The sequence below is a fragment of the Lepidochelys olivacea genome (assembly GCF_965140295.1).
Source record: "Lepidochelys olivacea isolate rLepOli2 genome assembly, chromosome: 6".
Taxonomy (NCBI): Eukaryota; Metazoa; Chordata; order Testudines; family Cheloniidae; genus Lepidochelys; species Lepidochelys olivacea.
In genome coordinates, this window is record NC_140416.1 from 108,716,542 (window position 1) to 108,729,731 (window position 13,190).

The 13,190-nt window shown below is 44.8% G+C and overlaps 1 protein-coding gene across 1 annotated transcript in view; it reads left to right on the plus strand.

The window, feature by feature from the left end:
* Positions 1-12,914, plus strand: part of EXOC3L4 (exocyst complex component 3 like 4) — a 40,130-nt gene extending 27,216 nt beyond the window's left edge. Inside the window, exons 8-12 of the mRNA XM_084630318.1 lie at positions 680-794; positions 4,180-4,302; positions 5,634-5,786; positions 7,216-7,337; positions 9,894-12,914. Coding sequence (XP_084486444.1) covers positions 680-794; positions 4,180-4,302; positions 5,634-5,786; positions 7,216-7,337; positions 9,894-10,056 — 676 coding nt within the window. The 3' untranslated portion in view covers positions 10,057-12,914. The remainder of the gene's footprint in view (positions 1-679; positions 795-4,179; positions 4,303-5,633; positions 5,787-7,215; positions 7,338-9,893) is intronic.
* The last annotated feature ends 276 nt before the right edge of the window (positions 12,915-13,190 follow it).

Consider the following 13,190-nt stretch of genomic DNA (forward strand, 5'->3'; position numbering starts at 1 on the left):
TTCAGTAACAGTGTGCTGTGACACTTATATCTGCTTTTGTAAACACGCACTTTAAGTGAGGTGTAACTTGGGGTAGGCAAGACAAATCAGACTGTTGAAAGGGGTCCAAGTAGTCTGGAAAGGTTGAGAACCACTGACCTAGAGCGTGTTACCATAGCCGAGCAGGGTCCTCACCGGGCAGTTAGAGCACAACACGCCCCCCCGTGTATTGGGTGGGGAATTCAGCAGCATCCCAACCCATTCAAAATCGCCTTCTGTGAGCCCCTCAGTGCGCAATCCGTGCACGTGCCTCAGAAGTAGTGGAGAAAATCACCCCGCACGGCCTTATGTGCTGTGTTGGTCGGACCTGAATGGCAGTGACACACACACTTTATCTGTGTGCGTATGCACATGTGTGAGCTTGCAAAATTAGTAGATTTAAGCATGAATTCGTAATTTCATAATTATATGTAAAAAATCAGGAGGATTACTAAAAATTAGAGGGGGTTGGCATCTCTGCTATTGCACAGAAGGAGCAATTCTTTGTGACCATTAACAGATGGAGAGCAGGGAATTTGTTGGGGATGAATGAGATTCCTCTGAAAAATCTGAGCTGTCAGATTATTTTGGGTAACTTGTCCAAAGTAGTAGCACATGATGCCGATCACCATTAAATCATTGCTTTTACTTCTCTCTCTAGGAGAGGCTTACAAACAACATTTAATGCTGACACTAAGGAACTGGAAAATGTCCTGACTGATGTGACAATGAGCTTCCGAAAGGATGTTTTAGATAAATTAAAACAAAAGACGCAGGTAAGAAGAGTTTGGAATGTTTGTGGGACTTGAGCTGAACCCGGTAGTTCAGGATTTATTGCCATTTCCCCAATATACATCTGTAGCGAGGTGGTCACCCACTCTGGCTCTAAAGGGCTTGAAATAGCTCAGGAGAGGGTTGTGGCTGGGAGCAAGCAGTTCCCAGGCTGATTGAGGGAAGCAGGCTCAGCTGTGGCCATGCCCCAATAGGAATCAGCTGGCCCTTATAAGAGGGCAGTGGGCCAGGAGCAGAGAGTCTCCTTCATCTGTAGAGGGAGATGGGCCTGGCTGCTGGGGAGCTTGAGAAGGTACGTGGTGTGGAGCAGGGCTGGGGAAGGCCAGAGGAGCTGGGAGGCTCCAGACTGGAAAAGTCCTAGGCTGCAGGCCTGGCAGACGGCCTAAGACAGGGTACTGAGGTTGCAGGGGGCAGCCTGCGGGTAGGCAGAGGCAGCAGGTCTAAACCCCCCTTTCCTGTGATGTTGGCTTATACGCTGTGGTCTGCCCCAGTGTGTGTGGGGGCTCAATGGTGACCGGCAGTTGCTAAAGTGTGAGGTGGGGATAGTGGGTGGGGGTTCCCTGGGAAGGGGAGACCCAGAGACTGTGGGGGTATTGCCAGGGGGCAGCACCCTGGGTAAAAGGGGCACTGGGGTCTGGGAGGGACACCGGGGGCAAGCGGGACACTGGCCTGCAGAGGATGCTCCGGAGGCTGGAAGAGCTAATTCCCTGAGAGACCAGCAGGAGGTGCCGCAGGGGTGAGTCTCGCCCTGTGACAACATCCTGTTTTCCATGGATAGGATATTGTGGTTATTTCAAAATGCTTCCTGTCTCATTTTGGTACTAAACCTCTCCAAGTCAGATTTCTAGGGTTTAAGGCTTTTCATTACAAACATTGATGCATTGTTTAAGGCACAGGAACAAACAAAAAAGTATATTTGGTGGCTTCTTAGCATACTATATCTTAAAACCCCTTGGGTTTCACCAGGGTGAAATTCACCCAAGTGAAGGCAGTGAGATTACACCAGAGATTAATTTGGCCCTTTGGTTTAAAAATAGCTTTCTAGGGGTGTTGTTTGGCCTAACTTATTCACGACAAGTCTGCCATCATGATCTATTACCAACTTCTATCTAAAGGCATAAATCAGCACAGTGACAATGAAATGAGTTTATTCTGCCTCGGGGCTCTGTTCAAGTGTGTTGTAGCAAAACCTAAGAGATCTTCCAGCACTACAGTGGCGATCTGGGATAAGAGGCCGAAATGACCAGTTATTTCTCTGGCAGTAGGGCTTTCCCAGATGCTTTGATAGCATGCAGGCTGTAGAAATCCCTGTGTGCACACTGGCTCTAGATGATCTCGCCCAAGAAGGCATAAATGTGGCTGGGAAAAAAGAGGATTGTACAGTGATCTGCCACAGATGGTTTATGAATTGAACATGGACCTGGAAGGGGAGTACAGGGATCTGAGGGGCAGGAGGGAGCAGAGTAGCGTGAGGGAAATATGAGGGAAGTTTGGGACTTGTGCGCCACATTGATGAATTACCTATAGTTTGTCAGCTCGGCGTTTCGCTCTGTAACTTACAGAGAATAAACTACAGGAAACAGTGGTGCAAAGATACATCATGGCAAACAAAGGGAAGCATTTGGGCATAGTCCAGCTCCAACATGATCCAAAGCTCACTAGAGTCAGTGGGAGTCTTTCCATTGGCCTCAGTAAGCTTTGGATCAGGCCCGTCACACATAGGCAGGAGTGGGGCAGAGCCGAGAGCCCTAGCAAAGGAGAAGGCGGCATGTTTTAAAGATAGAACTGGAAAGGCATGAAGTTGGTGAGGCAGAGAGATGGGAATAGTGTCCCAGGTGGCAGGGCATGCAGAAGAAGGGATTTTTGGACTAACTGGGGGAAGGCTCAGCCAGGAGTTGGATGGTCAGGAGCTTAGAGAGACGTAGAAAGGAACGGACTGAAAGCCAAGCTCCAGCAAGTCCCAAGAGAATCTTCAGAAGGAGGGCAATTGAACTTGAACCTCAAGTGAATACCCACTGGTAGCCTGTGGAGGCATTTATGTTATGATGGAGCTTCTCTTGGTACAACTGCACGTGGGCAGCATAATTCTGCAGATGCCAGTGTCTGGAGACCCATGGGCAGACCACAGAGAAGAGACCTGCAATGGTCAAAGAGGAGCAGAGCATGGATAAGGATTTCAGCAGAGATGTAACCTGGTGGTGGTGTGAAGGAGTTAATGAGCAGGCTGGGTCACTACAGGTTTAACCTTTACCATGAACAGGTGGCGTGTATATCTGGGAACTTTTCCCATAGCCAGATCCACCACACCCAGATCAGAGTGACAAGCAGAGGAGGATTCAGCATGAGATCCACAGACACTGGGGACGGCCTCCCTAACAGGAGGGATTTGCCCGAGCGCATTTTGTTTTCTTTCTGGCTAAGAGTTGAGTATAGAGGTCAGTTTCTGAGCTAGCTTCCAACAGGTTTGCTTCTGAATGATGAGTCACATTCTCAGCTGGTGTAAGTCTATATAGCTCAACTGAAGGCAAGGGAGCTATGGCACTTGACACCAGCTGAACCTTGTACAATATACCAAGAAACAGCCTGACAACAATTATCACTGTGTTCTAACAGTGCTCAGTGACTTGCTCTTACATTCCACTTTGGGTTTCTATGATTAACTGTTCAATTTCTCTCCTTGCCCATAAGATCTGCCAGCTGATGTAAAAAGGATTTATTTATCTAAAGAAATAGTCAGGGGATTACACAAAACCAAAATGTGGGGGGAAAAAACACAGCATCTGCACTTAATCCCCTTAATCAAGCAAAGTACCTACTGTAAGTGAGAGCCTCCTTGCCATGGCATTTACCACTGCTCTAGCACTGATCCCTGAGGATAGCTGTATGTCAGGGTTAGATCTGCTCCAGCTGCAGGCTGTCTTTCTCTGAACCGTGGTCGTGTCTAACTTCGGACCCACTCCTGCATTCCTTGTGTGCCCAGAACTCCAGCAGAATTCCATAAGAGCTTTGGGTGTGCAGCAAAACAGGAGTGGGCCTCAACATTACTGGCTATGGATAATATTCTCAAATGCTCCTAAGGGACTTAGAAACATATGGGTAATGTTTTCAAAAGTAACAGGCACTCAGGAGCTTGACTCTGAAATTCAGTGGGACTTAGAGTCTAAGGTAAAGGTACTTAGGCACTGAATAAGATTTTCAAAAGCATCTACACACCTAGCACTTAGGTACCTAGTGTGATCTTCAAAAGCATCTATCTGCATGTTAGGTGCCTAAATCCCACATGAGGGGCCAGAAAAAGGGATTTAGGTTCCTAAATTTGGATTTGAAAGATGTTACTGTAATAACACTGGCGAATTGGTCTCTTTCCAGCCATTCTTTAAGAAAATTCTGACCCACGAGTGGATGTTAAATAGTGAAATACTGGACTCCATAATGTCAACAACTGTACAATTTTGCCAACACCTAAAACATTTAGAGCAGCCTGTTGACAAGGTATGAATCCTTTTCCTATCACTGCAATTGGCACGAGGTTACAGCAGTATAGATGGTGATCTTATTTTCAGGCTGGGGGCTGACCCTGCAAAGGTCACTCCCTTCCCTTCAGTGGAGCTATTCATATAACTAACAATTGCTTCCCTTGCAAACTTTTATGTATGTCCCTTACTTTTTCAAGGAAATAAGCTTTTAGCACTTCCTTTCTACAGCTGAAATAGGGGAATTGATCTCTAAGAGGAACCGAAAGCATTGGTTAGTATTACTGGTCAGTTGTGACACCCTGGCTGCCGGTACAATTTCACATTGTTCCTCCATCTGTTCACTGTGATGCTGCAACCGTCTGGGAAGTCCAGTAAATTGAGGAAAGCAAATGTGTCCCCATCTACCAGGGCCTCCCCACCTCCACGTGAAGTCATGAGCCCTTTTGGGCCCATGTGCTTTACCTTTAATAGTGTGACTTCAACCTTGATGAAGCTTGGAATGGAGTTCACAAGAAGTCAAATACCTTGTGAAAGATCCAGGGCAGGAGACCCCTGCTTTGATCTTTCTGGAAGCTCATGGGCAAGCCTAAGCTGCATCCATGCAAACCATGGCAGATGTATATACTTGTTGCACAAATGGAAAACAAAAGCTCTCCATTGTGCGACTGTGGTCACCCAGAACAGATCACGGGACACAGAATGACTCAATGCCCAATTCACAAATACAAAGGAGGTATCAGTGACATACTCTACTACTCCTGACACAATTATCTGGCTTAACCACCTAGATGTAGAGCAACAATTATAATTCTACATTTATATCTGCCATACGAAGAAGATTGCAGTAGTTAATTTAACATGCTACCATCATATACACTCTGCACAGATCTATACACTTGCAAAATACAAGGAGCGGTAACAATAGCTCTAAATTTAAAGTTTGCGGGCAGCATCCAAACCTATTGTTAAACAGTCCCACATGTTCCCATTAGTTACTGAAGAACCAAATCACCAACATATAATCATGGATCAACTTTGGGTAGACAGTGAGTAATTATATGGCTTCTTTTTGTTCACTGCCTTCACTTCATGTCTAGACAGATGGTGGATGGAAGGGAACATGAGCCATGTGTCCTGCCCAGAAGCATCCACACACTGCACTGAGTGCTCTTCTGAAAAGTGGCGTTCAGAACAGAATCCTGGGCTGGCATTTCACATATGTGCTGATTAGCCTGGAGATGCTCAGCCCAGGATTCTCCTCTACCTCTTCTGGCCTTGCCAAGGAGTTCCAAGGCTCCTCTGCACTCACACCTCATTGCCCTCTGTTTTTTCTTTTAAAATAAATAGGATTTTCTAGGTGATGCTCACAAGTATGTGGTGAGAGAGTACATCACACAAGCTATCAAACCAAGAAAGAGAATGAAGAGAGTCAAGCGGGAAGAGGTTGGCAAAAAGATGAACGAAGAAGCCACGGTCATATATAACAGCTTCAAAGATCTGGTATGTAAAACCTCATACTGCATCATCAAGGCCTTCTTAGCTGCATTACAGAAAATGTAAGGTTGGCTGGCGTGAAACCCAACATGAGAAACAGACGATCGATAGGGCTGTGACTACACTAGGATAGTTTTCCTAAAATCCCCCACTGTTGCAATCACTGGTTCAGGACCACAGAGCTAATTTTCAAAAAGCTCCCAGTGACTTCAAATGAAAATATGGGTCGGGCCCTGCCTCTCCGAACCCTGATTACAACAGGCTTAGATGACAGTGATTAAAATGCCAGGTCTACATTAGCACTACGCCCACCTCTACTCCAACTGATGGAGAGAAACCAGAGGGATCAGTGGTGGGATATTTTTAGGAAAACTGTCCTCGTCTGGAGAAGCAGAAGCCGGGGCTTTAGGGTGGGTGATATTTCAGGCTTGAGTTACTGCTGACTGCACCCTTTGTAGCTCATTGATACCAATGTTCAAAGCACTTCAGTGCCTTTGAATATCCTAGCCTGAGGGAGCTGGGAGCCCAACTGCTATTGAAATTCAGGGGATTTGAGCACTGAACTGCTTTAGGTTCTTTTCAAACCTCCCAGCTTTGATCATTAGTGAGTCAAGAAGAGTGCTTCTTTGGCAGGCAAGGCAGAGGAAATAGCCACTTGGGGCAGTGCAGACAAATCGGCTTTCTGAAAGGTTGGCATTTGATATCTACCATATCATGCAGGTCCAGGCTAGGGTGACCAGATGTCCCAATTTTATAGGGACAGTCCCAATATTTGGGGCTTTTTCTTATATAGGCACCTTATATTACCACACACTCACCACCACCTGTCCCCGATTCTCCCCCCCCCCACTTGCTATCTGGTCATCCTAGTCCAGGCACAAACCTACAAACTGTTATTCACATGAGTGGGCCTTACTCATGCACTCAGTCCCCTTGGGCCTACTCACGTGACTGCAAAGTTAGACCCTTACTAAAAGTCCAGTAGGACGGTCTAAGCAGCCTTTATGCACACACAAGCTCCCTCCCCACTGTTTCCAGTTCCAAGGAAGGAGCCTGAAAGCAACTTGCTTTTAAAACCCTCTGAACCACTGAGACTAACAATGCCTTAAACAATTAATAATGCAACAGAAAAACTATTAACCTGTTCCCATTAATTTCCCAGACTCACTGCATTGCAATACACCCAAGACATGCTATTATTACAGTGTTACATCCACTGCCATGTGTTTATATAGTCACACAGGGAGGCTGCATGGCCTATAAGTTAGATAAGGAGACTAGGAGTCAGATGAACAAGGTTTGAAGCTGACTGCCATGGCTTCACTCCATGATCTTGAGCAAGTTGGTTAACTTATCTGTAAATGTGAATTGTAAATGTTGACATTTATCATTAAAATATAGATCAAAAACTTCACCTATTCTAACTTATTTCTAGGGCTCTGATGCGGATTGGCTTAACTCTGCCATGCATTACATTGCAAACATAATTTCTGAGAAGAACAGACACAAAATCAAGGAATATATTGAGGAAATATGTCAGGCTTATCCAGATGTCAGGTATATGGGGTTAATATCTGAGGGTTTCTCAATGTAAAGTGCTGGAGCAGGGTGTCAAGCCCAGGTTTTTTGCCCCTGAATATTTATATAATTTGCTTCCAGGTTGATGGTAGCAGAATCAGCTGAACCTTATGGTGCACAGAAGTTATTTCAGGTCCCAGGTTTTACTGTGTGTTGTTTGAAGGCTTTGTGCTAGCCAATTTGCAGGGCTCAGCTTTGGAGGAAATGGGTTTGGTCCAGGTCTTAAGATGAGTACCCAAAAACTGAGGCCTCAAAGGTCAGTTGCTGCTTTTGAAAATTTTAACTGGATTTTTGAAGGGGCCGCATCCCAGCCCCTGATTTTTGCTGACAGTCCAGTAGTTTGGCATCTAAATGCTCTCCTTTCTGCCCTCTATTTATTGTGCTTGCAAAATTGCACCTCCAAAATTGGAGGCTGATTTTAAAAACCCATGTGTGGCATGGCAGCTGTATAAGAGAAGGCATCTTCCTCTCTGGGGCAGAGCGGGGAGCAACTTCCTCTTTAAGACCACCTGTATGGATTACAACCCTTCTGAGGGTGAGGCAGAGAATATGTATCCTTCAGGATTATAGGATAAATATCCTAATCTGGCTACTAGATGCCATGGTGGCTGGCATGCTAGAAATATAAATATAGATGGAACACTGATCCTGGGGCTGAATGGAGCCAGGGCTACAATAATGTGGTCTAATGCTAGTTGTTGGACTTGGTGTTAGGGTGGCTGGGTGGTGTTGGTTCCCTGTGATAGTAGATCAGACTGGAATCTGCTGGTCTCTCTTGACCTTAACCTCTATGGCTATGACTCCAGTGTGGTAGATGCAGATTGAGAATTTTTCCGGTGCCCCAGATTGCTGCAGAAATTAGTCATTTTTTTTAAAAAGCAAAGTTATGGGTTGAGATTTCCAAACCTGGCCAGGGGATTGTAAGGTTACAATCCAGCCTTCAGTGGCAAAACTACATCAGACAGAGCAGAACCTGATATACATTTCTCAGCTTTTGTTGTTTGCTTTTGAGCCATCCTTTTACACCAAAGTGAATCTGAAGCACTGCTTGTCCATAGTACCTACAAGTCAGGTATGATCTCCTATCCTTAGGCCCCTCTATCAGTTGATTTTTTTTCCATGACTCAGTAAGGAGTCTGCTACATGTAAGGTTATTGTTTCTCTAGAACTTTAGTTGTATTATCATACTTCAAAACCAATAGTGTAGTGACCTCAATATATCCACCAAACAGCAAAGCTTAAAGTATGTTTCACAAAAGTTAGTTTGTAAAGCACATTGTTGTGTGGTTACCACTGGGCGTTATTTGCACGCGGATTAATTTAAGTGTTAAATTTAGCAGATTGGCTGAATATTTTTGATTTAATTTCTGTGTTCTGAGCAATCCATGCTCTTAAAAAAAAAAAAAAAAAAAAAGGCCCAAAGGGACTTCTGCACATACTTAACTTTAAAGCACATGACACTCTTAAATCTGCCAGATCAGGGCCTATGACAATTTTCATAAATCGCCTTAAACCCAACTACAAGTAAATGCCAAGGTTCATCAACTTGGCTTTTCTATTTCTTAGCTTGCCCTTCAGCTATTGCTGAGTCTTATAGTCTTTGGACAAACACGTTTTTTGAAAACCAGACAGAGCCTCCTAGCCCTGGCTTGCTTTAGAGCCTAGCTGTCATGACTCAATTAATTCTTCCCCTAGAACTGATTTTTTTTCAGATGGGTTCTGCATCTGTCTGCACCCAGATTTCTAGAGTAGTGTCTGCTACATAAGTCTTCTTTACTAGCTCTAATCTAATTAGTGCCTATCAATTTCTTGAATATTATTGCCCCAATTATTTAACAATCAAATACTTTTTATGTAAAAGGCCTCCAGCTTCACAGGAAAGCGTATTGCTATGAAGGTGGAGATTTCACATTTAATATATAAAACATCTGGGGGGAAAGATTTTTTTCAAGGCACAAAGAGCAGGTAAGCACCCAACTCCCATTGCCTTCCAATAGGAGATGGGCACTTAACTCCCATTTTGTCTTTGCAAATCTTGGGGCCCAGTTCTGCCAGCCTTACTCATAATAAATAGTAACCCACCTGGCAAGTGGCCTTGTTGAAGGCAATGATTAAAACCTTCTGCAAGGAGACTCAACAAAGGTGGCAGAATTTGATCCTCTTACAAGCACTTACATTGTAACCTGACCTGGCAGTTCTTACATGGGCAAGTCTTCCAGCTGACTGTGAAAAACACATTCCTGGGCACTTGCAGCTATGTTGTATTTTACCCACAACTGCCCATATCCCAGACCATTAAGCTATCCCATTCACCAGCATCACTGATTGTCCCAGAGTTTTTATGGCTCCATCCCCCTCAGCAATGCTCTGTTAGCCCATGTGTTAGCAACTATGGGATGACCGGCAGAGAACACCTGAGATATATTAAGGGATGGAAACTGTGTTTGGCTATTTCCATAGGGTGTGGCTTTGCTGTTTGTTTGCATTGTTTGCGCTCCCCAAGAATGACACTGAATGATCTTTTGCTTTTCACAGAAAGGAACATATTGAAGCTGTTCTCACCCTCCGAGGACTGGACTGGAACAAGAAAAAGTCCATTATTCAGAAAATAGACAAACTCCAAGAAAATGCAGAAAGCATGGCTGATAGAACATTCTTTGCTGAGATTGACACTTCAACTGTTGTCACATGCTTCTAAAGACCACTAGACAACAGAAATAAGAGCATCCAAAATTTTTACAGTTCTTCTAGGTCATGCTCCTAAATGTGACTCCCACTCCTCCCTGCCCATCAGTCAAAGCACTGCAATAGATGTCCAGAAATGGACTCTCATTTCCAGAAGACGAGGACAACGGAGGAGTCAATATATTGCACAAAGAGGTCCCTAAGCAAGCCCTGATAAATACCTAGAGAATAGTTATCAATGATTCACAGTTGAGCTGGAAGGGCATATTGAGCAGGATCCTGCAGGAATCTGTCCTGGGTCAGGTTCTACTCAATATCTTCATAAATTATTTGGATCAGGGCATAGAGAATACACTTATAAAGTTTGCAGATTATACCATGCTGGGGTTGCAAGCAATTTGGAGAACAAGATTAGAATTCAAAATGATCTTGACAAACTGGAGAAATGGTCTGAAACCAATAATATGAAATTCAGTACGGACAAATGAAAGTGCTCCACTTAAGAAGGAAGAAGCAATTGCACAAAATGGGAAGTGACTGCCTAGGCAAGAGTACCACAGAGAGGATCTGGAGCTTGTGGATCAACAACTAAATGAGTCACCAATGTAATACTGTTGCAAAAAAAGCAAACATCCATCTGGGATTTATTAGCAGATAAGGCCTCAGCTGCAGTATTGTGTCCAGTTCAGGGCCCCACGCTCTGGGAAAGATGTGGACAAATTAGAGAAAGTCCAGAGGAGAGCAACAAAAATGATTAAAGTTCTAGAAAATATGGCCTAAGAGGGAAGATTGGAAAAATGGCACTTCTTTAGCCAGGAGAAAAGAAAACAAGACCCGGGAAGGGGTATGATAATAGTCTTCCAGCCTTTTACATGCTGGTACAAAGAGGAGAGTAATAAATTCTTCTTCTTAACCACAGAGGACAGGACAAGAAGCAGTGGACTTAAATTGCAGCAAGGCCGGTTTAGGTTGGACATTAGGAAAAACTTCCTAACTGTCAGGGTGGTTAAGCACTGGAACAAATTACCTAGGGAGGTTGTGGAATCTCTATCATAGGAGGTTTATAAGAACAGGTTGACAAAACACCAGTCAATGATGGTCTAGGCTTACTTGGTTTTGCCTCCATGCAGGGCACTGGACTAGAATGGTCCCTTCCAGTCCTACATTTCTATTATTCTAACCCTAGCCACTAAAGGCATCCCATGCTCCAAACTTGTATTGGATCATTAAAAGGCTGATCTATTTATTGAATTACTGGTTACATTCTCCTAAGTTTGTGCATTGTTTCAGATTTGAAAGGGACAGAAGAAACACTTAAGGCTGGATTGCAACAAGAACTATTCATCTGAGCAGATGTGTAAGGAAGAGCAAGAATCCCCTTCACAGCTGTTCCCACTTCTCCCTTCACATAACAGATGGGCAGAGAGCCAACCAGTGCAGCTGAGCTGGCACAGGGTGGGAGATGTAATTTGAAAAGGCAAAGCCAGAAGGGAACTAAAAGTCAAAGGGGTGCCCCTAGGGCACAGTGCCTCCCAGGGCCACAGCTGAGATGGGACCTGGTGGCCCTAAATTTTTCTGGCACCTCAATAGATTTCACCACCAATTGGTTCCCTTGTTGGACTGTAGATCCCTTCTCAGATGCATCCTGCCATTGGTATATGGGCCAACTCCCATTCTGTGGGCAGAAGGCTGAGGAGCACTAGTGGGATGAGGCAAATGGTGAGGGGCCAGAGAGGAGTAGCTCGTGCAGGGGTTCTTCATACCCATTGTGGTGCTAAGTTGTGTTGTAGGGAACTCCATCTGCTACGGGGTGGGAAGGATGGAGATTTAAAGGTGACTGTAGGGCTACTGAATCCACCCCTGAATCTTAGCTACCTCTGAACAGGAGGGATCCTTCTACAATCCTGGAAGGATCTGCAGGCCTACAGCCCTGAGAAGTGTCAAGAACAAGGCAAGGATGTGAAGTTTTGAGTAATAGGTCATGGTGCACAGCCCATTTACACTCAGACTGTGTGCAGGGAGCTAGCCATGGCACAACCATGAAAGCACCAAACTATTGACATATGGGAGCAGAAGGTGGGTGTTTTACTTCGTGTTCCCTCCATCCCTGTTCTTCCTGGAAATCCATGACAATCTGCCAGCAGTATTCAGAATGCAAATGCAAGGCAGATGCCAGCAGCAACATTAGACCAGATCCTCAGCTGGTGTAAGTCAGTATCACTCCAAACAGATTTATATAGTGGAGGATCTATACCCATAACCTGGATGTAATGGGCCAGAGCTTACACAAAAGGAACTTATTGGCACTTTGCCTCTAACCTTTCTATCCCCCTCAGTGATAGGCCCTGGGCATCTCTTTGCTCTAGGGAGAGCCCTACTCCTCCAAGACCAGGTTCCTGGCATCAGCACATCTTTCTCACTATGGCTCCTTCAGCAGGGCCAGCACAACTTGGCCTTTCCCTCATGGGAACTGTGCAAGAAGCAGATGTCTGCAGTGTCACAGGACAGCCTTTGCAAAACAAGACTGTGTTGATTAGACACCAGGAATACAGTGGCTAGGTACATTGGGTTCAAAAGGCAAAGCCTAAATGCAGAGCTCTTGCCCCTGGTCTGGAAGGCAGCCTGCATGCTTGCAGCTAACCTCCCGCTCTGAGGCTCATCACTGAGTCTGTCCACTTTTCACGGACACCCTGGGCAGCCTCACCAAACTTACTCGACCCTCTAGGGTGGCCAGACAGCAAGTGTGAAAATTGGGACACTTTTTTGGAGGGGGAGGTGGGGATGCAGAATAGTTGCTTATATAAGACAAAGCCCCTAATATCAGGATGGTCCTGATAAAATCGGTGTCTCTGGTCCACTTTTCTTTTCTTCTTTCCCTCCCCTCTGCTCCCATAATGGTTTGTCCCTTTTCTCTTTATGCTTTTCATGACAATAAACCAGGCTATTGTGCTCAATTATTTGTGGTATGAGGATGCTCCTTACCTAGGCCATTATTTTCTTATTCCAGCTTTGTTTCTTCAACCATCCCTTTTGATCTAACTCCATAGCCATTAACAAACAACCACAGAGGTATACTGTATTCATAAAAATGCACCCAGATTTTTCTGAGTTGAAGACACTGAAATCACCAGGTGCTGTAAAAAAAAA